This window comes from Lycorma delicatula, chromosome 1, assembly GCF_047948215.1.
Source record: "Lycorma delicatula isolate Av1 chromosome 1, ASM4794821v1, whole genome shotgun sequence".
NCBI lineage: Eukaryota > Metazoa > Arthropoda > Insecta > Hemiptera > Fulgoridae > Lycorma > Lycorma delicatula.
In genome coordinates this window covers 137,325,336-137,352,693 of record NC_134455.1, presented here as the reverse complement: position 1 = coordinate 137,352,693, position 27,358 = coordinate 137,325,336, and the positions used below count along the sequence as shown (strand labels likewise).

The following is a 27,358-nucleotide window of genomic DNA, read 5'->3' as shown; positions in this document are numbered from 1 at the left end:
AAAATTTACATATTATTATATTTTTAGAAAAGATGTTTGAACTAAGCGCCCAGCACAATTAAGAACTTCTGTGCTCAAGCGATCACATTGAGTCACCTGACACAAAATGTTGTCAATGCTGTCAAATTCTTGTTGAATGATCACCTTCAGTTCATCGATGGTGTGGGAATATGATTCATAAACTCTATTCTTCAAATAGTGCCAAAAAAAAATGATTGCAACTAGACAAATCTGGAACTCAGAGAACACTGCCCTGCGTTTTCTGTAATGTAGAGGAAGAAAGAACTGAGAGTTCATTCTTCTGTAAAAGTCACATGAACATGTGCTAGTGAATCATTTGATGTATGACATGTTGCTTTAACATGCTGCAAGAAGTCATACTCTTCTTTACAATCTGTTAACTGAACGCAAAATTCTTCAAAAATTGTACCGTACACTTCTGTATTGATAGTCCAGTCAAAAAATATTGGCCCCTACTATACGATTACAAGAAAAACCACCAATTTTCTATCATGAAATGGAAGTTCAAACAACCAATGAGGATTTTCAGTCATTCAGTAGATGATGTGCTAATTAATACGCCCAGATAAATGTAATTGTCTTCATGTGATAAATAGCATTGAGTCTGACAATATTTCTGAAAAGTCAGTCATAATAATTAAGATATTTTGGTCTGTGTGTCCTCTTAATCCTTTCATTCCCACTTTCTTTTTGAAATTACTCATAACAGCTCGAGTGTTTCACCTGAGACCTAAAAACCCAGTACCATTTCTGGTCAGTTTGCTGCCTTCTGCAAAAAAGTCATATTTCAGTTTTTTATGAAATAATTTCAATGATTTTTTTAAAAACTACTTGTAATGAATCCCTCTAAAACATTATACCATGTGTTTCAGAATGAATATCGGAGTTTTAAGTTATGTAATATTTATTAAGTTTTACTTACATTGATAAATTATACATGAAATGAAAGAGCAACTCAAACAGTCTTTCATATAAGTGTTCAATGTGAGCACCATTCATCACACAGCATACATCCAGCCAATAGGAGAGTTCATCCCATGCTTTAATCAGCAAATCTGAAGTAATTGATGTGACAACAGCTGCTTCAATCGTATGTCTCCAGTCTGGTAAGTCAGCCGTAACGGTGGCACATACATTTGATCCTTAATAAACCCCCAAGAAAAAAATCGCACAGGGTCAGATCGAGTGAATGTGGAGGCCATGGCAAAGAAGCCCTGTCATCTGGTACATGGCAATCGATTCAGTGGTCAGGGAGAACTTCATTTAATCAGTCACATACAGCATTATGCCAGTTAGGAGGCGCACCATATTGTTCCCAAATAAAATTCTGCAATTTGTATTGCAGTTGAGGAAAACATAATTGTTAGCACATATCAAGACAGTTCATTCCAGGCACACTTGGTTCTATGAAAAAGAACGACCTGTAAACTTGCCATCAGGATACAGCACAAAAAACATTCCATTTTGGGGGGGGGGGTCTTGTTCACACTGCAATATTTCATGAGGATTTTCTGATCCCCAAATATGCACATTATGAGTGTTTGCTTTTCCATTAACATGAAATATTGATTCTTAAGTGTATACGACTTGATAAAGAAAGCCTTCATTGTCAAGGTGCATCATTTCATTTGTGAAGCTAGCATGCACAAACTATAATCTGTAGGCTTTACAGCTTATAACAGCTGTAAACGATATGGACACAGTTGTAAGCATTTCCTTGCCTTCATACAATAGATGTCACTGGAATTGGTTATTCATGGCTAGCCATCCTGACGGATTTCCTAGGACTATACACAAAAGACTCTATTACAAGTTCAAAAGTCACTAACTAAAGAAAATAATTTAATTAGCTAATAAATAATAAAATAAAATAAATTTAGCAACAACAAACACAGTTGTAATAGTTTTATTACAGTTCTGGTATACAGTACAGCATCAATTAGTATTAGAAACAGTAATCGGTTATTTTTATTCTACTACTTAATTCCATTTTTATTTTCAAAGTTATTAAAATTTCTTTCCAATTTTGAAAACCAATTATTAGTTTAATTAATTAAATACTATTTTTTTCTTTAATTGTATTTTACTTTTTGAAAATGGAAATTTGTTATATTGACATAACAGATGGGCATCCTAGGTATGCACCGGCAGATTGCAATTGAGCTGAAACGCACCGCTATCTGCAAAATGGAGTTATTTAATTGCCGATTGTAAAGTAAAAGGTTTACTTGGAATATAATCACTTGTTGATAGTATGACTTTTCAGAAAATTTGGAGACAATTTAGCTGTATCCATATCAATACAAATGCAAGCGATTAATCAAGATGACCATCTGCTGAGACAAGCATTTTATGAGGTGAATTTACAAAAACTGGTGGTTATTTATCGCAATAATGAATCACGATGACTGAACAGAACCATCATTGGCTGCAGAGAATCTTCATGCCATTATGCAGTAATGGATTTACATTAGTGCAAATCTATTAATTTACAGTAAATTTGATTAGCATAAAAAATATGAACAAATTTTTAATTTATTCAAATTAATTAATATTGGTGGAGATGAAATCCGGCTACAAATTATGTCATCAATTTTCTGCAATAAGGTTCAGTTATTTAATTTGTTAACCAATTTTCATGAATAAGGTGTCATACTGATATTAGGGCGCCATATTTTTTAGCAAATAACATGTATTCTGTTTATATGAAATATTTCAATATGTACTCATAATAATAAAAATAAATAATTGTTTAAATTCAGTGTAAGTGTAACATATTATAATATTTGTGAAGAATACTGGATAAAAAAGTGAGTACATCAAAAATGTATTTCACATATATATTTTTTATTATAACGTGTTCATGTGACACATATTCAAAAAGCATATATGGGATAATATTATGTATTATGTATGTACATATATTATTTATAATTATATATATTTATCTGTGATGTGCATGTGCATGTGTGTATATGTATGTGTATACATGTAATACAATATACTTTAGTGGCAGTTTTTCTCTCTTTGTCCTTTCTTACACATTATTATAAATGGGTTAGTTCTCACAAAATACAACAGATGCCACTGTGTGACTGCATACTTTAAAATAGTTAAAATAGGTTTAATTTTTTTTAAATTAAATTGGTTTTAGCTAATTTAGAGATGAAATAATTTTTAACAATTAAAAATTAGTTTGAATTGACAAAATATTTATTTTAATTAAATAGGTACTAAATAATGTAAAAATTTCAGAAATAGAATAAAATGTATCATTGTTAACTATATTACACATCATTATTAACATGTAAATATTTTGTTATTGTTACCAGTAATTAATAAATAGAATTAATTTAAATATTGTTGTTAATATTTTTCAATTCATTATACAATCATTTAAATATTTGTTTTAATAAAATTAGCACAAGTTAGAAATAGTAATATAATCAAAGATAATTATCAACCACTAATCAGTATTCATTACTTGAAGTTTTCACTTCTGTCAGCCAGTCTTGTGACTGCCTTTTTTTTCTTTTTTTTTGTAATTGTGAGCCAGAATGTCCTCAACCTTAATTTTGTTCAAATTGAAGTATGTTGAAACATATGATATATAATTAATAAAAATACAAGTTTCAAAAGTCAGAAGAGTGAATTACCTTAGTATTCTTCCTCAGAATCTGTAATGGCAGCAGCATTATTATCAGCTGTTTTGGGCAACTCCATCATATAATCAGGAAACAATGAATCTGTCTACTAGCCACCTAAACAGGTAAAATTATATGTATATTTTTATATTTAACATTAATTAGATGAAGTTAGCGAGCGAAGTGAGTGTAGGTTATGTTTGGTTAGGTTATACTGATATAGTGCATGATATGTCATTACACGGAATCAACATAATCTAATCAAACATAACCTACGCTCGCTTCACTTGCTAACCTTGTCTGATTAACAATAAAAATAAAAATGATATACAATAAGTTATACGTATAGGTGATTTTTATTTAATATATATGCAAACAATTGGATTTCAGAAGGGGTCCTGCATAACCGATATTCTTTTTTTGTACACCCTGTAAATCCAAATTACTGTTTCACATCTTTTTTCCCCAAATCAATTTTATCAATTTTTACTTTTAACAATATAATACCTTGTAGAGTTAGCTACAACAGCTATCACACACGCCACCTAATTGCCTATCATAAAAAAGTATATTCTTTCTGGTACAATAGTTGTTAGCGATTGCATGGGCATCTCGCACAGTTCTTTTTCAAAAGAAAATACAGGGACTACAAGACCCATGTACATCATTTATGGTCCAGATTTGCTTCACTGTATCCTGAATATATGATGAAGTTGCCCGTAACAGCTGATAACATTGCTACTGCCATTACAGATAATCAGGTAATTTCATTCTTCCGACTTTTAAAACTTGTATTTTTATTAATTATATAACATATTTTCCAACATACTTCAATTTGAAAAAAGATTAAGGTTGAGAACATTCAGGGTCACAATTACCTTCTTTTTTTTTTTCATTTTGATATACAAATTCGAAATGAATAGCTGCCAGGGTACACATATTTTTTACAGTTTGTACATTGACAAAAACTAGTTCAAAATAATTTGTAATAATGTTCAATGCTATCAAAATCATTCTCCTACGGTAAATGAAATTGCATGGTTTTTCATAATAAATAACTTTTAAATATATATAACATAAACACACACACCCACACAGGGTAAAACTTATCGCAGTCAAATTTTTAAATTAATATTTTTAGACTGATATGTCCAACTGCACACATATAAACAAATTCTAATTGTACAACTGAAAATGGCTAGCCTAATAATTTTAGCTAAATCTACAAATAATAGTAATAAAATATCAAGTTTATAAACATTTAGATATAAAAAAAATCTCTTTTTCTAAAAAATTATTTTTCTTTTTTATTTTCTTTAGAAACCATTATTTTCTTAAGCTTATTGACTTATAAATCAGACATATCTTAATCTGTAAACAGTCACATCAGACCTAGTTTACTCTATGGCTTGGAATTTTAGGCGACTAGAAGGTAGGAGGATGATCTCAACCAAACGGGGATTGCCAAAATCAGATTTCTCAGATTAACCGAAAGATGTTACAAGGGAAGAAAAATTAAAAAAGAACATATAAAAAAAAGCATTTTAGAGCTTTTGTAGTTAAGCATCTTAACTACAGTTGATCCAATGGTAAGTTATAAGGAGATATAGAAGTTGTGTGCTGAATACTGAAACAGATGTCTTGAAGTGTGACAGAGTACCAGTTGTTACGAAAAGAGAAATGTTAAAAGATAAAGGATGAGATGATGAAGTGAGAACAGATCATTGAACTACTCCTGGATGAACTAAACTGAACACTTGTTTCTTTACCTGAATCCACGTGTAAAAAATGTTAATACTGACTATACAGTATAACATTAAAAAAAAATTAATTAAAATTTCTTTAAATAATTAAAATTTAGCGATATAAAATTATGTAGTAAAAAATAACAACTCTCTACAATCTGAATCTCAATATTCTTTATCTTTTTATTCTTAAAAAAAATTGAAACTAGAACTTTTACATACTTTATGAAAAATCTGCCAAATCAAAATGCAAAAACTGTCTTAAATACTTACTAACTGTTATCAAGGGCAGTTTAAGTTTCTTACAATTTATTAATGTACAACTTACATGTGTAGACGTTAAGTCATCATCACCAGTCTTAACAGTTGGTATAAATGAACTGTCATTTTCCACTTCCAATTCAAGATTTAATGAAGCATCATCTATCAATGATTCCTTCGTTTCCTGGAAGAATAAAAAAATGTATGAAATACTACTTTCTACCTAAAAAAGTAACAAATTCTTAATATCACTGCATGAGGAACACACGAAAAATAATATTCGTTCATGCAACTGAACCACACATGTCTATTTCTGCTAAATCCATGTGTTCACATGTCTATATATACTGTATGCAAATTTTTTATTTCATTTTTAGATCTGCATTGTTTCTGTGTTTGTAAATTATAAGAACAGAGAATTCCGCTATATGCGAAACAAATCCTGTGATTTGATTTCTTCATTCAAGAAAAATACAATACAACATTCACAATCAACCGTGGAAGTGTATAGAAACATCATGGATGAATCATCAATTTGGTGATGATGCTGAAATCTTAAAAGGGAGAGAGATTCTCCAAGATGACAGATCATAGAAGTAAGAGATCAGTCATGGAGATTCATCATGCGATCACCCACCTGTCATTATAGATGATTTTCTGCATCACGCTGATGAATTCATCAAACAGAAACAGTGTGTCGAAGTTGATGAAATTAGTGAAAATTTTTTATCTGTTTCTTGTACCTTTATCCATGATATTGTTCACTATTTACCTGGAGTACAGAAAAAAATCTGTACTAGATCGGTTCCCCATAGTCTTAGTGATGAACACACAATGTGATCATAAAATTTGAGTGACATGAGAGGGGATTCTCTCTCTTGACATAGTGATTGCAAATCATTCACAAATTTTCATACACCTGTTTGTTTGCTTTGCATGTTAAATTATGTTAAGTAAAACACTATGAAGATTTAAAAAGTGCCCTTACTATTTTTTAACTGCATTTTTTTTTGTTTATATTCAATAATATTTGTTACAACCACTTTATATATGTACTAGCCTCGATTCACTCATCCTTCCCATCTAGCCAAAAAGGGATTTTCTGGATTCCTGCAGTGTTCATTACCCTAATGATTGTGTGAATAACACTGATAAATCACAATTAAGATATTCAGGCTTTATAGAAACTTAAAAAAGAAACTAAATTACAAAATATAAAATAATAGTAACTATGATAACTAAAGTACACACACCTTTGACACCAAAAAATTCATAACGTATTTCTTTGCCGTAGAGGCAGAAATATAATAATGAAGTAAAAGGATTATTTTCTATTTTTCCTTAATGAATATCTTTAATTCACAACTTCACCCTCCTCAGGAGCAAAGAAATAATAAATATTTTTAATATGCTGACGTTCATGGGAGCTAGGGCCTTGCCTTGGTCGATGGCTTAAATCCTTCCCTGGGATAATACGAATTTATCCTACAAATTTCAAAGTAATTGATTATTGGTTCTCATGTGATGAGATAGACAAACTTTATCTATATATACATTTCCAAATAATTGTGATCTGTTAGATAAACAGTGTACCTGATGCATGCAAAAGTTAGCCTTCAATCTACTAACAAATACCATTTGAATTTTGAAAATCAGGTATTTTCAAATTTTTAAAAGATATTATAAGAACACCCCATTGCATATCCCAAAACAGTGCCCCAGGGGTATTCCAAGTGATACTGGTTGACGGTGATGATTGGTCGAATCTGAGGTGCTCGCATACCTCACTATTCTAGCCTCATGAGCAGTCCCCACGGGAAGCCCATTATTATTAAACAGAAATTTTTTAACCTTATTTAATATTCATTTGATTGATTCGAATCATTCAGTTCAAACCCAGCTCAGTGATAGAGATTCAAAGTTCACAATTCATTAATTCAATCTATTAAAGTTTGTGTTTCAACTGGCAAATCTCGATTACTATATATATATATATATATATATAAATAAATTTTTCAAGATATTTAAAAACCTTTTCAATTAAGTGATGAAACATTTGGTTGCCACTGATACAGTAGTTTTTTGTTTATCCCGAACAAACAAAAACCCTCTTCCTCTTTATGTAATAATATAGATTTATATGCAGATAAATCATTTACTTAAAATTTAACAAAATGAAATTGTAGAAGTATTGAAAATCTGAGTCACTTTTGCTCAGTGGCATCTGCAAATATACTGAGAGGAGAATCCTCTCCTTGTGGCAGTCAACCTGTTAAGAACCAGATCTTGTACTTACAAACAATTAAAATTCAAGAATTGTTTAGCCATAGAATAAAGTTAATTTGATAAAAGTTCTCATAATGTTAAAATATAATTTTATGCTCTAGTTAACTGAAAAGAAAATTATTAAAATACTGGTACATTGCGATGAAAGTATAAACTCCAAATAATCTTGACATATGAATAATGGTATATACAGAATTGTATATTACAAAAAGTTAATTTAAGACACTATTAGATATAACCAATACAATTCATTTTAACATCAGCTGTGAGATTTCAATTTCCAGTTGTTATAATTAATTCTAAAGGAGACTCACTCCTTAAATATTTTTAAGAGGTACCCCACATTATATCATCATTTGATATTTATGTTTTTAGAGATCCTGGATAGAAAAACTTCAGAAAGATATCATTATTCTCAGTACTCACATTCTGTTACAACACCTGACAACCATTTATCATAAATTCAAGCCAGATAACAGAAATTTATTTATACTGAAAGTCAAAGAAAGATACATTGAAAGTACACAAAGATTTACATTAAAAGTCAAATTCAAAGATTTTTACAAATAACCATGTCTTTATAATCTTGAAAATTGATATTCTGTAAGATCGAATAGTAGTTTTACCAATAGGAACCAGCCTGTGTCTGGTTTTTGTCTTCTCAATTTTCTTTGCCTTTTCAAACTTTCTTTAAGGATGCTCTCAAAATTTTCTTCAACTTCATTTATATTTACAGAAAACAAATGATCCCCTTGACATATTGGGTACAGAAGTTGTACATCTCCTGTGGAGATAAAATTTGGTCCGAGTATGGGAGCTGTTACCATGAGATGACGCAATGAAATTCCTTTTTGTTTCAACTACTAATTCACTTACGTAATTACAAATGTTTACAAGGTTTTTTTTTATTCTTATACTGATTGGAAGAGCCATCACAAAAATAAATAATATTTTTTTCACTGAAGTACACCCCTTCAACTTACTCCTTTAGAGTTGATGACAGAAACTGGACATTATTATTGCACCTCTGAAGGTTTGTGCAATAAGATTTCAGAGCTGATGTTACAATGAATTGTACTGGTCACATCAAAAAGTGTCTTAACTTACATTCACTCTTTGTAATACATAAATTCGGTATGTACTAAAAAATATGTCAAAATTATTTTGAGTTTACATTTTCATCGTCACATACCAATATTTTCAAACAGTTTCTTATCAGTTATCACAGGCCGCATTATTTTTTAACATTAGCAGAACTTTTATCAAATTAATTTTATGGCTAAATGTGAAAATATAATTCTTGAATATCAATATAAGTACAAGAACTGATTTTAAAAAGAAGAAATGATACTTTTCTGTTTTACAATTTTCAGGCATACTGTAACTAGACTATCTTGCTGAATATCAATGTTGTAATTTTACTTCTTATTCATCTACTATGAGACTTCAAACCAAACAATTTCTGATTTCTTTATTAACTTTCCCATTTGAGAAACAAGGGATCAAAAATTGTAAATTTTGAAAATCCTCCACTTTTGATCTTTTATAAAAAAATAAATGAAGAGGACAACAGACTTTGTAATTCATAAATAAGCTCTTTAGAACTACTTTAAGAAGGGGTATAAATATTAGAACTGATGTCTCTTCCCTTCATGTCTTTTCCCCTCTTGCCATAAATGCTGATTTTAGAGCAAAGATATAAAAGATAGGAGAATGATGTACATAAATAATATGCAGTAATTTTTGTGTAAAATATAATTTGTTTCAAGTCTCTTCTGAAATTTGGCAAATGCCAAAAAATATACAAAAATTGGTGTGCAAGGTATTGTAAAATTTAATGTAGCACGTACAAAAAATTTTTAAACATTAAAAACTGTTTATTTGAACTCTTGAAATATAAGAGAATGAATACACAAAAATCAAAAACGGACATGCATCCACCGTCGCATGACTTGAGATGTAGTGTGACCTTGACTGATTAACTGCCTTGCAAAAAAATAATAATTTAGACGCTTTTCAGAGAAATTATACTTCGCCAAAATCAACCATTCGTTGGGCTACAAAACAGTTAAACTTGTTTGATACAACAAAAGAAATGCTGGCCCTATTCTCTTGACACACACCATTAATGTCGAACAATATCAGAATATTTTACTGCAATTCTCTGTACTCCCAGAAGGGGAAGATTGATGTTTTGGTCTGCAACATGATAGTGTAATATTACATTATGCAAACTCAAGAACTGCTTTCATTAACAAATTTGTTAGCGATCATATTACTGGATATAATTTATGGCAATCGCCAAATTTTTTTCTTCATGGATACCTCAAGGTTACCTTATACAGATAAGATCCCTTATGTAACACAGACACCTGTATAAGGATGACCAATTTATGTATTAAACAAAATGCAATCTGAGTTGAAGGTTTCAGTTGTTTAATTATTTTAAAACAAATCTACATTTAATCTCTTCTTTCGTAATAGAATAAAACTGCTGATCATAGTTTTTACACAATGGATCAGATTAAAGAAAATTCACAACTGAGTTTGCACACTAATCCACAACAAAAATCTAGGAACTACTACAACCATGGAAAAAATAATGGCATCAATAAAGGAATACTTAAAAAGAAATAAGTCAGAAAAACATGTAAATTATTAAATGATTTTTTTTCAACAAAATTACACAAATAGTCCTTGTACATTAGACAAGAAATAACATAAGCTATAAGTAAAACTGATATTTTACCACTTCATTTTTTATTTTAACATCTTCAGATTTAATTACACTGATCTCTTCAGTTGCAAGAGGATCTCTTTCAATATCTCCATCATCGATATGAAATGGGTCCTTCTTCACTTGCCCAAAACAAGGTATATCAATTTCCTGTAATACAAATAATAAATGTAATGTTTTGAAATGTAATAATAATGATGGGATGATTTTTTAGGAAAGTAAAAAATCAAGGGGTGTCAATTGCACCCCCTCTGGCAAGTATGACAACTTGACAGAAAGAAGGTGACACTACCTCTATAATATTTAAAATAGTATTTTTCGACACCTTCCGTACCTTCAAATTCATTTTATGAAATAAATAAATATGATGCATTTAAGAATCCTAAATAAACGTAATCTTATGCACAAAACAATTTTTTGATTAGCATTCTTGTTTTTTTAATGGAGCACATTAAAGTCCCACAGTAAGTACTATAAAAATATTCAGACTTCAGAAGTGGTCCAACCGAGAACAGCTGATACTAATCGGTCAAGAACGATCCAACAAATCTCAACATACATCAAATCTTAACATGCATATCTAAATTTCAATGAGACTGATGTAGTAGTTGGAGATTTTTCAGCCTCAAATTTTATACATAGACATAGATATAAAAAACACATCCCGTCAAGTATCTTTCATGATTTATTTAATATTTATATTGAACACTGTTCATGCATACAACAACATTTTTTCAAAACAGAAATTTATTTTCAAAATTAGTGAATTTGTAAAAGATTATTTAGGAGCAAGAGCAAGTTTAACTACATAGAAATTTATGGACATGTCATCTTCAACTCTATGAAAAAATTAAATCAAGACTCATTCTGTCAAACTTAAATTATGTAACTTTTCCTGCTATATTAAGTTTCTTATATTTTTCAGTGTAAAACATTTTTTCCTACATACAACTCTATTTCTAAACATATTTATGTTGAGCTAATGTTTTTTTCAAACTATTTATACACTAAAGCTTAAGAAAAGAGAAAGTGATTAACAAAATGTAACACAACTTAATTTTAAATAGTATTCTTAGTAGTGTTTCATATCTTACTGAATTCATCCTTTAGAATTCGTTGTAAGATAGAAGCAATACATCTCGTATAAAAATGGGATCCCTAAAGAAAAAATATAATTCACCAAGTAACCCACATCGTTACTCAATTAATTTTCAATCAAAAACACACAGGACTTTGACCATACTTAACTGGTCTGCCGAAAGAGATTTCAGAGTAAGTTATACTCTTAGTTTAGAAATAATTGATCTACTTGGACATGTTTTTGTATTACAGTATGTCTTATTAAGATTTTCATTTAGCAATGTAACTTATAAATGTGGGAAAAAATTAGGTGAAGTTAAAAACGGTACTGAAGCAGTGATAGTGGGAGAACTCATCTAAACTGATAGTGAATGAAATTAAAACTATTCAAATGAAAATTAGTAATTCATTAAAAAACTTTTAGTATAGTTGGATAAACTCATATTTTTTAGATGCTTCAATTTCTTTTGGCAGACTGGTCAAGTATGGTCAAAGTCATACGTCTTTTTGATTGAAAATAAATTGAGTAACGATGAGGATGATTACAATTTTTCTATAGGGATCCTGTTTTTATACATGACATATTGTTTTTAGATTACAACAAATTCTACAGGATGAATTTGGTAAGATACAAAACACTATTAAGAATATACTATTTAAAAATGAGTTGTAATACATTTTGTTCATTACATTTCTTTTGTTGAGCTCTAGTATATAAATGGTTTGCAAAAAACATTAGCTCAAGATAAATATGATTAGGCATAGAGTTGTATGCAGAAAAAAATGTCTTACATTGAAATATAAAAGAAACTTCACATAGCAAGAAAATTATTGAATGAAAGTTTAAGCTTGACAGAATGAGTTTTGATTTCATTTTTTGCATAGAGCTGAAGATGGCATTGTCCATAGAGTTACATGTAGATATAGTCATACTTGCTCCTAAATAATCATTTTGTAAAAAAAGAATGATCATTCATTTTGAAAATAAATTCGGAGACATATGACAAACATTTAATTACAAAAACCCTTACTTGATCAGATCCTGTTTGTTGTTCAGTCAGGAAATGTGGCAAAATGAAACATGGCATTTCTTCAGTTTTATCAGATTCATTTTCTGATTTTATATTAACACGGTTTGGAACTGGTGTATCCATTATCTGCAAAAAGAAATTTACCCATAGTTTATTTTAAATATATATATCAAAAACAATACCCTTAAAGCAAATGATAGAAAGGGAATCAGAAAATAGACAGAGATTTATCAGCTTCACAAGGTATTTCTAAAAGTTCAATTTTAAATATTCTTCACAAGCAATAATTGCAACCATATCATCTTTTAAGATTTCCAAGTCTTACTGAAAGAATCTTTTTGACATGCATTGCTTTTGTCAATGTTTTTGAAGGCAAATTGTTAGGACACCTTACTTTTAAAACATTCTGTTTACTGATGAAACAGTTTACAAGGTTGTTTAATCAATTGTAGAGTTTTATTAGAGAAAATAAAAACTCAGTTCAACATAACTCAGTTTCTTGAAAATATATTTACACAAATGAGGTATCATTTTTTTCATAAAAAAAATGTTTAAAATTTTGATAATAAACCAAAATTAGTAAAATCATAATTACTGTGAAATTAAACATTAAAATATCCACTATTTTGAAATTTGACAAAAATTTCCAAATTTATTTTCTGTGCATATCTTTGTTCAATACAAACACCAACTTTGGTCACAATAACTACATCTATTCTACAGACATGAATTTTTATTAAAAAAAAATTCAAAATTGTAATCAGCTGAAAAATGAAGCAAGTTAGGACATTTGTTCATAAAATTTTTCTAAATATTGGAAATGTTATATATTCATTATATTCCATTTTTTTTCTTCAGTCATTTGATTGGTATGATGCAGCTCTACATGATTCCCTATCTAGTGACAGTCATTTCATTTCGGTATACCCCCTACATCCTACATCACTAACAATTTGTTTTAAATATTTCAAATGATGCTTGCCTGAAAAATTTTTCCCATCTACCTGTTCCTTCAATATCAAAGCGACTATTCCAGGATGCATTAAGACGTGGGCTGTAAGTCTCTCTCTTCTTTTAGTTATATTTTTCCAAATGCTTCTTTCTTCATCAATGTATTGCAGCACCTCTTCACTTTATCCATCCACCTGATTTTTAACATTCTCCTATAGCACCACATTTCAAAAGCTAAACTGTTCTTTAAATCAGTATGTGCTATTTTTATGTAAAGATTACAAAGTAACAGGAATAGGAAACATCCTTGTAAGACTCCCCTTTTTTTATTACTGCTTCTTTATTAAACTCTTCAATTACTACTGCTGCAGTTTGGGTCCTGTAAATTTAGCATTTGTTCTTGTGTCTCTATATTTGAACCCTAAACTTTTTAAAATGCAGAACATTTTATTCCAGTTTATATCAAATGCCTTTTCTAAATCTATAAATCCTATGTATGTTTATTTGTTTTTTCTTTAATCTTCTTTCTACTATTAATCTGAGCACTAAAATTGCTTCTCTTGTCCTATACTTTTCCTGAAACCAAACTGATCTTCTCATAACACTTCTTCCTCTCAATTATTCTCTACAGAATTCTAGTTAAGATTTTTGATGGATGAGAAATTAAGCTCACTGTTCTGTGTTCTTCACATTTTTCTGTTCCTGCTTTCTTTGGTATCATGACTACAACACTTTTTGAAGTTTGGTGGAACGTCCCCTTTTTCGTAAATATTACACAACAGTTTGTATAATCTATTGCTTCCTGACCTGCACTGTGCGGTAATTCTGCAGGTCTATTCCCTGTCTATCCCTGGGATAGATCCTATCTACCCCAGAAGCCTTTCTGCTATTCAAATCCTTTAATGCTTTATTAAATTTAGATCTGAATACTGTATCTCCCTTTTCATCCTCTACAACTTCTTCTTCTTCCTCTATAACATCAATTTCTAATTCATTTCCTCTATTTAACTCTTCAATATATTCCACCCACCTAACAATCTTTTCTTTCGTATTATAAATTGGTGTACCACCTTTATTAAACACATTATTCGATTTTAATTTATGTACCACAAAATTTTCCTTAACTTTCCTGTATTCTTCGTCTATTTTATGAATGTTCATTTCTCTTTCCACTTCTGAATATGTTTCTTTTGCTAGTTTGCACTTCCTGTTTATAGTATTTCTTAATTGTTGATAGTTCCGTTTACTTCCTTCATCACTTGCATTCTTATATTTTCTACGTTCATTCATTAGCTGCAATATATCATCGGTTTTCTACCAGTTCTCTTTGTTCCACCTAAGTTCACTTCTGCTGATTTAAGAATTTCCATTTTAACATTCTCCCATTCTTCTTCTACATTTTACCTTATCTTTTTTACTCAGACCTCTTGCGATGTCCTCCTCAAAAATCTTCTTTACCTCCTCTTCCTCAAGCTTCTCTAAATTCCACCAATTCATCTGACACCTTTTCTTAAGGATTTTAAACCCCAATTTACATTTCATTATCAGTAAATTATGGTCACTATCAATTTCTGCTCCAGGATAAGCTTTGCAGTCGACGAGTTGATTTCTAAATCTTTGCTTAACTATGATATAATCTATCTGATACCTTGCAGTATCACCTGGCTTTTTCCATGTGTATATTCTTCTATTATGATTTTTAAACTGGGTGTTGGCAATTACTAAATTATACTTCATGCAAAACTCTATAAGTCGGTCCCCTCTTTCATTTCTTTTGCCCCTGTCTGTATTCACCCACAATATTTCCTTCCTTGCCTTTTCCAATATTCGCATTCCAATATCCAACTCCTTTCCCTATCTTCTCGTTCATTAAAAACCTACACCTGAATGCACTTTATTTGATGCTGAGTTAATTATTCTAAAATTACCTGACCAAAAATTGTTTTCTTCTTCCCACCAAACCTTGCTAATTCCTCTACATCTTTTACATTTAACCTACCCATTTCCTTCTTTAAATTTTCTAACCTACCAACCTTTTTTAAACTTTTCATTCCACGTTTTGACTCGTACAATGTTTTTTTTTTCTGATGGGTCCTTCATTGGTAGTCCCCACCCAGAGATCTGAATGGGGGACTAGTTTACCTCTGGAATTTTTTACCAAGGAAGGCGCCTCCATCTTCGTTACTTGAAAATGCAGAGAGCTATATTTTCTTAGAAAAAAAACAGCTGTAGTTTTCCTTGCTTTCAGCTGAGCAGTACTCAGAAGATTGAGTGATGCTGATATGGTTGTTAGGTCCTCCTGACCTGTGTCCTTAACAACTACTGAAAGCGCTGTTGCCCTCTTTCAGGAAAATATTTCATTAAATAAAATATTGAAAGTACTAGAAAATTGCTTTCCAAATGGTTATTCTACCACAATAATTTAATATCAGAATATGGAAAACTTAACTATATTTTCTATGATAAAATAAACACATACCATATATGTAATTTCATTCTGTGTAAAACAATGAGACATGCAAATAAGAAAACATTTATATACTATACAATAAGGGGATGGAAAATTCAAGATTACTCCATTTCGTTTAGTTTTTACTGCATTAATTTTACTGGTGCAATATATGAATCCATTGTTAAGCAACAGTGAACCACCAGTTTAAGATTATGTCTGGTATCCATTGATGATATCTAAAAAAAACTGTTTTAATGTGCTGAGATGTTCAATTGAAAAGTCAATTCAGTTAACCATGAGAATCCTTGAGAATATCCTCATAGATTTATATTTATAAGAATATTACATTATTAATAATGTTAAACAAAAAATTATGTAGAAGAGAAAACATAGAAACGCTAATCTGAGACTTCAAAATACACTGAAAATAAACAAATAATAATATATTTCATTGTGCTCTAAATTATGCATTTCTTCTACTTTGTTAAAACAAATACAGAGGCTTTAAACACAAAATTAATTAGATAATCAAAAACCCGAAAAAAATAAGCTGGAAATAGTTTATAAAGAGAATGCAAAGCAGTAATAGCTATTTTTCTTGTAGATGTTATCTCTGATTAAGGAACAGAGAAAATAATATATTTACCATGGTAATAATTACTTGATCAATTTCAATTTTGTTCACACTTTAATAAACCATATTAAATATGCTTAGATTCAGGAAAACACAAGATCTAAATGTTGGAAAGCAAATTTGGACTGCCGCAACCAATGCAAAATCAAAGTTTGTACTACATTCTCAGTACTCTTACCAATTAGCTAACAGTTTTGTAAGTTACCACGATGGCCTCTCTCTTTTTTCTGTTACTGTAAGGTATTACTTCAGAGGATGAATGAGGATGATATGTACAAATATAAATGAAGTGTAATCTTGTCATTAGACCAACCAGGTGGGTTAGGTTCAACCCACCGCCTTGGTCTAGTGGTTAATGCGTCTTCCCAAATCAGCTGATTTGGAAGTCGAGAGTTCCAGTGTTCAAGTCCTAGTAAAGCCAGTTATTTTTACACGGATTTGAATACTAGATCATGGATACCGGTGTTCTTTGGTGGCTGGGTTTCAATTAACCATACATCTCAGGAATAGTCGAACTGAGAATGTATAAGACTACACTTCATTTACACTCATACATATCCTCTGAAGAATTATCTAAACGGTAGTTACCGCAGGCTAAACAGGAAAAGAAAAAGGTGGGTTAGGTTCAATTAACTAAGATACAGAAACCGAACGACTACCAAATTAAGATTCCAGATCATTTATGAATAAAATGTCAATATGTTTACAGAAACGGAAACCTCAAATTTTTATTACATCTAAGAATTAAACTATCAATAAACTATAGAATTTGCAAAAAACAATATACTATTTAAATAATATTAAGCTTGCATACTGGATTTTTTACTAAGAAATAAACAGATTACGGATTGCTATGTCCAGAAAACATTATAACATTAAAAAAATAACTCTTGTGTAACAGAACAAAGTATTTAAATATACTTCCAATTACTTCAATAGTACTAAAACAAATAATAAAATTATTTGATTATTATAGATGCATGTAAAAATATTCTTCTTTATATATTAAAAACTATTGATTAGAAATTTAATACATACGATTTATTCAGGTGAATGCTCTATTATTGTTACATTGTCATTATTAAATGTTTTCTGTTTTGAAATAAAATTATCAAAAGTTATATTTCTCAAATGGAAAAGTTGGGCATTTATCACATGATTGTAAGATTGATACAGTTTGTTTTAAATGTAAAACAAAATGATAGCATATAACATCTTGAGAGAGGTATATACAAGTTTATTGATTATGATTTTATGAATCATTTAATTGTTACAGTTAACATTGAAGAACTGAATTGTGATAATGATAGTGGTGACTCACCATGTAACAAATCAATGTGACTGGTATGATAAATTTGAATCTTTTGAAGTGCCAAAACAAATGAATAGTACTCATCAAGGAGGTACACGTAGAAGCTGTTGATACTGGTGTGTAAATTAAAACTTTTAATAGTTAAGATCGGTCAAATCGACTTTCTGAAGAAGTATGGTACTATCCAGATGGAATTTGTTCTCAGTAAAGAAGGCTGGACAAAGGGAAAATTAATCAATTCAGAATAATGGAAAATCCTGGATTTTCCACAGAAATGGAGTACTCATTGCTATAGCTACTTTGGTAATTGTAAGCCTGAACGTTGTCCTCTACCTTAATCTTTTTCTGATTGAAGTATGTTGAAAAATATGTAATATAATTAATAAAAATACAAGCTTCAAAAGTCGGAAGAGTGAAATTACCTTAGTATTCTTCCTCAAAATTCTGTAAGGCAGTCGCGTTATCAGCTGTTTTGGGCAACTCCATCATATAGTCAGGATACAATAAACTGTCTACTGGCATATATTATTTTATATATATATATATATATATATATATATTGTTAAATATACGAAGTTGGCGCGCGAAGCGAGCGTAGATTATGTTTTGTTATGCTATATTGATATATCACGCGATAAGTCACTACATGGAATCAACAAAATCTAATCAAACATAGCCTACGTTCGCTAACCTCGTCTGATAAACGTAAAAAATAATTATATAAATAGTGTATAGTAATATTATAGTGTATAGTTATAAATAATTATATACAATAAATTTTACGAATAGGTGATTTTATTTTTATATACCCAAACAATTGGATTTCGGTAGGGGTTAACAACGTACTGCCATTGCAGATTCTGATAAAGAATAATGACGTAATTTCACTCTTCCGACTTTTGAAACTTGTATTTTTATTAATTATATAAGATATTTTTCAACACACTTCAATCTGAAAAAGAATAAGTATGAGAATGTTCAGGCTCACAATTACCGCTATATTTTATTATTATAATGAAATTTATTGGTTGGCAGTGAGTTAGCCGTAAATATATAAACATTCTTATTTGCAGTGTAGTGCTCTCCAGGCGTTAGAAAACTTTTATTCCAAACATCCTGTCGTCATTGACATTTATGATGCAATCGCAGAGTTAGGTAATCGCAACACAGAAGTAGTGATGGACATTAAAAAAAAAACATCGATTTTTTTTCGATTGAATGCATCGATGTATCAAAAAATACATCGATGTTTTCTATACATCAATTGTTTTTCTATAAGTTAAATATGTCTGTGGTCTAGAAATAAAAAGCAAGCATCTATTAAAATAACTTTATTACCTTTATATTTATTTTTAATATATATCCCAATAATTTTTATCTATACTTTGTAAAAACAAAATTTTACCCAATCTTTTATCCTTTAATCTATTCCTTTGTTGAGTCATTACCTGCGCCGCTTGCGAAAACAGTCTCTCTGATGGCACGATGTGCCCACCATTGTTAGATATGTAAAGGCAATTTTATGCAATATTGGAAACTGTATTTTGTAATCTTTCCAAATTTCTAGAGGATTGTCGTTAAGTCTTCCAACAGGACTTGTCAGATAAACTGAAAGTTCATCCGACAAGCTATCTTCAGATTTATTACTCTTCCAATTGCGATGTACCAGTTTGTAATGATCACTCCATAATGAAAATGTCTCTTCACTTTTATCAGACTTATCCGGGTCTGACTCGATTTCTTCAATTTGACGCAAATGAATCTTCATTAAATCTTTGATTTTCGACACAGCATTGCTACAAGCTATTGCATCGTTAAAGTGAATTTTTTTAAAACGTGGGTCTAAAATGTTGGTTATAGCAAGAGGAGTTACATGTTCAATGGAACCCATTCTTTTCGTAATTTCTTGCAGAGCCAGTTTTTGCACTTCTCGTGCCACAGGTTCTCCTGCGACACCTGCTGAAGTAATTTTGGAAAATATGCAGCGGACTCTAAAGGTATAATTTTGCTGGTTGTGCAATATTTATCTGCAGAAATTTCTTTTGTGGCTACCTCCAAAGGCCGCAATATCAGGAGGACGGATGAGGCAATGGATATTTCTGAACTGCTGAGCATTGGGGGTGCGGTGGCGTGTCGAAAAAGAATATCATTTATGACACTCCGCAGTTCTAAAAATCTTTGTACCATGTAGTAAGTACTATTCCAGCGCGTCGGTACGCTTTGTATAAGTTTAGTCTCAGTAGAGTAGCTTTGCGCAATTCGTCACTAGCAACGCAACTTTGTTTGAACCAGGTCACAATTGCTTTAATTTTAGTAACAATTTTTTGCCACTCAGTACATGCCATTGTGCCCTCAGCCACCAAATTTAACGTATGAGCCAAAGATGGAATGTGTTTCTTCTTACCAAACGTCAATTCTACAGCTTTCACCATATTGGCAGCATTATCGGTTACAACAGCCGTCACATTATCTTTTTTCATACCCCATTCTGCACACGTTTTTAAAAGCATTTCAGAAATATTGTGACGTATATCTTTCATCGAGTTCGTACACGCCGATAGTAACTGAAATGAGTTCAATTTCTATTCCAAAATGAACAGTTACGCCTATAAAACTTTTCATATTTAATGTATCAGACCAAATATCTGTCGTCAAGGTTAAGTCTTCTATCGAAGACAATTTCTTTTTAAAAGTTTCTGAAACAACCTCATATTTATTATCCAACCATCGTCTTAGACTTGTTCTACTTGGTATTTTATATTGAGGAGCAACTGCTTTCATAAGATTTTTGAAACCTTCATTCTCGACTATTGAGAAAGGCTGGTGATCTTTACAAATCATATATAACAAACAATTGTTAAGTTTTCTTGTTTTCATGCCGGATTCTGAATAAGAGGAGATTTCTTGAAAACTGGTCTTGATAGATTTTTGACGTTTTATAGGGATTACTTCCGAGTCAGAATCTAAAGCTTTATCCAACGGTTTTGACGTACTTTGAGAACTACTCGTCGAAGGAATAACGGTTTCGGAATCAGATTGAACTGATTTAAGTTCATCAACAATACCAATGCAAGGTTTCTCATTGGAACTTGAAGCAGCTGGCTCTAGAACTGATGCGTGATACTTTCTTTCTCCGATGTAGTCCTTTGAAACGGAACAATTTCAATGTAAGCAGCCTTATGGACATTACGAATATGCCCAAATAAGTTTGTAGTATTTCCAGTACACTTGATAACTTTTTGACATAACTTACATTTAGATTTATTGTCATCAATTCTGTCGTAAAACTTCCAGACTAAACTTTTTTTTTTTAGGCGCCATTATATTCTGAAATAGATAAAAAAGGAATGTATTTTCAATTTAAAAAAATATCGATAACATGGAATCACTAGTGCTATGATTCGTTATTAACTTCGGTTTATCTAATGAAAATGTATCGATTACCGTAAGTATCATTTGTTATGATAAATAATTATTCCCTTTAAAGTAAATAATTGAACATTTACATGATTACTTAGATTAGACAGATTAATATGAAAAATATTTTTATATTTCTAACCTAAAAGACTAAAACGCGATGTAATGTTTTACTTAAATAGGTACGACATTAAGCACGAAATACAATTAAAGTAATAGTTACGGAATTTTTGTTTAATTTACAATCATGCTTTTACGGAAATCTCGAAAATGTTACTTATATATTATTTAGATGCACGCACTTACCTTTGTCTACTTGTCCAACGTGTTCACAGACTTATTATGATATTAATATTACTTACAACGTATTGTTCAGTTTAACACTTCGATTTATAAATATTATTGCTAACACGACACGGCAAATTTTAAAATGAATTCTGAATCAAGCTGAGTAGGTAATTAATTAATACAAAAATTAAAATAATATGATTTTTGAAGCCAGAGACTGCAACTAACTGGAAGTAAGAGAGAGACGGCGGGTCAATTCAGTCGGCCATTTGCATTTATATTTTTTATGGGTTGGTTGCACTGACCTCTATAATATTGGCTGCCTTTTCAACCAGTGATACCACTTTTTGACGAAACACCTTGCGGGTGCTAAATAATGTAATTGAAAAAGACAAAAAAATAGTTATTAACCGTAGTGGGAGAGAGAGGGGTAGGTTTGATTGTTTGCCTTTTCGATGCATCGAAAAAAAAACATTGATGTATACTCGATGTTTAAAACTTAACAATACATCGGTTTGATTCGATGCATCGTTACTATACATCGAGTATTTTTAAAACATCGATGTCCACTCCTACACAGAAGTAAGTTTTTGCTGGATCCCTAGCCACGTGGGGATTCTAGGTAACGAAAGAGCAGATTATGCTGCCAAAGAAGCGTGTATTCAACCTCCTTTCACCACCCGAGTTACTACCTTTGATTTTCTCAATCGGATAAAACAATCACTGAGAGCAAGGTGGCAAAGTGAATGGGCGAATAACGTCGATAATAAACTCCGGCGGATTAAAGATTCAGTGTTGCCATGGGGCTCCTCTTGTAGAAAATCTCGTCGTGAGGAAGTGGTCCTCTGCAGGTTACGGTTAGGACATACGAGGATCACACACGAATACCTAATGTCACGGGAAGCCCCACCCCTACCCACACGATGCAACTGCCGCATGACTGTGCACCACATTCTTGTGGACTGCATATGTTATGCGGCTTAGCGTCGTCAGTTTAATCTACCTAGAAACATCCATGATATCTTGTGCAATAATAACGGAATTTTAGACCGAATGTTTCTCTTTTTGCATAGTACCGGGTTACTGCAAAAGGTTTAATATTATCATATTTTTTTCTGAGTTTTTTAATAATTTTAACCTTTACTTTCAATTTTGCTATTTTGGTTCTACGTATTTAATCTTGCTAAACAGGGAGGGGACTTTTGCACAACCCATCGGAATTTATAGTTTCTTTATTCGATTATTTTAACCTTTACATTTTATCGACTTCGTCTGTGGTATTAGTTTTGAGTTTTATTTTGCCTTCTTGGCTTGTTTTAATATATTTTTATTAAATGATTAATATATTTACACTTTATAAACTTTATTATTTTGGTGTTATTTTACTATTTTATTAATAAAATTCCGGGCGATGATAACGCCCAGGCGTTTTTCGCCCACAAACAAAAAAGAAATCTTAAGCTATTTCTTAGTCTAGAAATACATTGCTAAGTTGGCATGAAAAATTTAGTTATCAAAATAAATGGCAGTTACATTTATTAGAAGGATCATTGCATGCCAGTGGAAATGGATAATGAATTTTTTGAAGAATGTATGCTTGGTAAAAATCGACTTGGTTTGGGTAAATGGGTTGAAAAATCTACTAAACTGAAATTGATTTTTACTGATGTCTGTGTCCCAGTGGTGGAGAATGATTTGAATGGTTATTGCTATTTTCTTGTTTTAAAAAGATATTTATTCCAGTTTTATAGTTACATATCTATTATGTACAAGGGAGAAATGAAAGAAAAATTAAAAAAATTTCATTTATTTAGTTAAGACACAAACTGGATTGATTATAGAAGATTTATGTATCAATACGGGAATAGAATTTGATAACAAGGATATAAGAATGTAAGCTGAGACTATTAGACTAAAACATTCAATTACAGTTCCATGCACTCCACAACAAAACATAGTTGCTGAACGCAAAAATAGGATTATATGTGAGATTGTAATGTTCACAGCTACAATCAGCTCTTCCTATTCTGAAGTTTCTATGGGGTAAGGCTGTATTTGCTGTGACATATGCAATTAATAGAACTACACTGACAAAAATTAAAGGAAAATCATACATTGAATTATTTTTGAATAAGAATTAGTTTCACCAATTAAAGATTTTTGGCACAAAATATTTTATATGGATTCCCCAACACAAACAAAAGAAATTTGATTCAAAATCTACTAGAAAGTACATAGATGGTTATGCTGATTGTGGTTATGAATTTACTTTCCTCAAGAAAAATTTATGTTTCTAGAGATATAAAACCGAGTGAATTTTCATAGAAACAAAAGAAGATTAACGTGAATAAACAAATAGAAATTTCAACTGAAAGCAAGTATGAGGGTACCAATGCAAATGGTATAGAATATAAACAGCCCATGGATAATATTTCACAATTTGAGATACATGAGAGTAAGAGCAATTTGCAGATTCAATTACTGTGAATTATACAATAAACAAACATATTTTTTCACAATTTGAGCGTGAAAATGAAATACAGATTATTGATAATAATCAAAAGTATCATTATAATCTAAGAAATAGAAAGGAAATTCAAATCGGTGCAATATCAAAATTATTTCAATAGAACCTAAAAGTTATGTTAATAAGAATACTGACAAGGATTATGAAGAGGCTATGAAATCAAAGGATGTTAAATATTGGAAGGATGCAATGGAAAATTATTTATTATACATGACATGGGACATCTTGTATAATACACAATGATTTATGATACAAGACATATCATAAGACGTGGGAATTGTGAATTTGTCACCTCAACGAAAATAGAATTTTTTCTAAAAAAAATGAATTCCAAAGATGAAATTATTCAGTATACAGCTCATTTAGTGGTTAGGATTTTTGTTTAATTATAGGATTAACCAAACTTGTAAATTTGCAAGCAGGGTTGTCACATCTTGCAAAGAAAAATCAGTCTCATTACCTTATTGTCGCACCTCGTAATTACAATACAAGTCACAAGTCTAAATTAGTTAAAAGTTTGTAAGAAATGAAAAAGGCTTTGAAATAGTACAAATGTTTAATTAAATTTCTTGGAACTTGTAAATTTACAAGAGAGTTGTGCAGATCCTTGTATGTCTTATAATGAAAAACTGACACTGTATTTACATGCGACTGATTAGTTAGTTAAGGGACGAGTGGAAATAGTCATGAATTCAAGATCAGATTGGATCATTGTTTCAGGATTACTTTATCAGTATTTAGACTGTTATTTGTGGATGAAAAGTGCAAAGCCATCAATGTGCCCTGTTGAACCTGAATGAATGCTAGCTATTACACTATTGGCAGAAGATAAATCTGGCTATCGTGAAATCATTGGTAGTTTAATGCATTTGGTGTTAGGGACCAGACCAGATTTAGCCTACAGTATGCAGTTAATATGACTTCAAGACACAACAATTAGAGCATACTTTATATTAATGAAACGGATACACTGATTTGAAAGCGACAATTAATTATAGGACTGAATTAAAGAAAATATATTTTAAGAAGTGAATTATTAGTGATGAAGAACATGGTGGAGATAACATTACAATATATTCTACGAGTGACACATTGCTAAAATTCAGCAGTGGACCAATCATATGGAGGAGCAAATTACAAAAATGTGTACCCTTATAACATTTGTAAACAGAATATGTGGGTGCTTGTGATACTTCAAATTCCTTGTATATTGAATAGAACTTGAAGAAGTTGGAACAATTGATCAAAATGCTATTCCTGTGATGAACATCGACAACTAGAATACCATTAAATTCATTTGAAACCCTATTTTCCAAGAACATTCAAAATATATTGACAGATTATCACTACATCCAATAATTAAAGATACACAAACAGCAGTGGAGTATACACCAACTGAAGAATGAGCAGCAGATCTTTTGACTTGATAATCAAATATATTAATATGAAAAATTTAATTGGTATTATCACTTCATAATATTTTTTTGGAAGTTATATTTACATATGAATATTTCAGAAGAACATTACAGATATATGCATAAATATATTACATAAAGATCCATTAAAAACTATAATTAGTAATTTATGATTTATTCAGGTGGATGCTCTAATGTTATGTTGTCATTATTACATTATTATTGTTTTCTGTTTTTCTCTCAAGAGATAAAATATATTGAAGTTAGTTAAATTTTATTACAAAAAAATACAAAGGTAAAAATGATTTAATGTTACACTACATAAAATAAACACAGAAAAATAATTTTAATATGCACACAATGATCATGTAAATATATTTAAATTGATTAATAACCACCCTATTTTTATTTAAAACAGCTATTCAATCTTCAAATATGGATTACGCATCTCGTAACTTAAACTAGCAACAAAGCAGATAAATTTCCTACACAACCATGTATATTAAAATTAACGGTTACTGACAATTTTATTTCTGCTTATTATTTAATCTTTTAGAACATGCGAACATGACATCAAGAACATTTTTTGAGTTTAAAGGACTTTACACTTTATTTTTACGAAATTTTAAAATTATTTAAAGTAACATATGCGCCAAAAAAAAAATTATATTAAATGAAGTATTTAAACCACTCGTTCAAATAAAATCTGCACATATATAAACATGTCCACTCTTAACAAATAAGTAAAACATGGGGGAAAAAAATTGTAAACAGCAATAAAATTAAATCAGTTCACTTATAAATACTTACAAAAATCCACAGCTTCTACAACCAAAAATCACCAACTATTAGGCTTTTGTAAACAAGTCAGTTCACTTTAACCTAACTCTATAAAATGATTGGTAGAATGGTAAAAATACGAGATCATCTAATACTAAATTATCCTCACCAACATATACAGCCGCATATTTCAGTAAATTATAAAATCAATAACAGCACTATGTAAGAAAATAATAATTTGCTTATAATGAAACAAACTGATGTATAAAGCAAATTTAAAAAATAACAGTAATAATCAGCTGTTATTTCAAGCGGGTGCCATAAGAATCCACTTTCTGAAGCCGTATAAACACTTTAATTAAACATATTTTAGATTTTTTCACTGAACATTATTCGTATTTCAATAAACAACATCTGATTACTATACTAAAATATTATTTCCTATAAAAACTGGAAATAGTATACAGTTTTTTTAGTCACCGTAATAAACATCGACATTGGAATAATCGCCAAATCATAAAATTTGATGCAAGTTAGGGAAAATCATAATTACGTTACCTATGGGTTTGTAAAATCTATAAACACAAGGTTCTTAAAACAAGTAAGATCTCTAAAGAAAAACTTTCCTAAGAATTATTTAAAGTTATTATAAGCTTGTAAACTGTAACTCCAACAAAAAAAAAATACTTAGTTGAACTGTGATTTTTTTTTAATGAAAACTATGCATCCCTTGCTTTTTAAAGGAATTCATAATAAAATAGAGAATGTTGTTTTGTT

General features: G+C 30.4%; 1 protein-coding gene across 1 annotated transcript in view; it reads right to left on the bottom strand.

The window, feature by feature from the left end:
- The window catches only part of LOC142317655 (uncharacterized), a 53,912-nt gene extending 27,012 nt beyond the window's left edge, over positions 1 to 26,900 (bottom strand). Inside the window, exons 1-4 of the mRNA XM_075354210.1 lie at positions 26,751 to 26,900; positions 12,806 to 12,931; positions 10,707 to 10,844; positions 5,649 to 5,855 (exon numbers count right to left, since the gene is read on the bottom strand). Of these exons, the coding sequence (XP_075210325.1) occupies positions 5,649 to 5,855; positions 10,707 to 10,844; positions 12,806 to 12,931; positions 26,751 to 26,768 (489 nt within the window). The 5' untranslated portion in view covers positions 26,769 to 26,900. The remainder of the gene's footprint in view (positions 1 to 5,648; positions 5,856 to 10,706; positions 10,845 to 12,805; positions 12,932 to 26,750) is intronic.
- Positions 26,901 to 27,358: the final 458 nt, after the last annotated feature.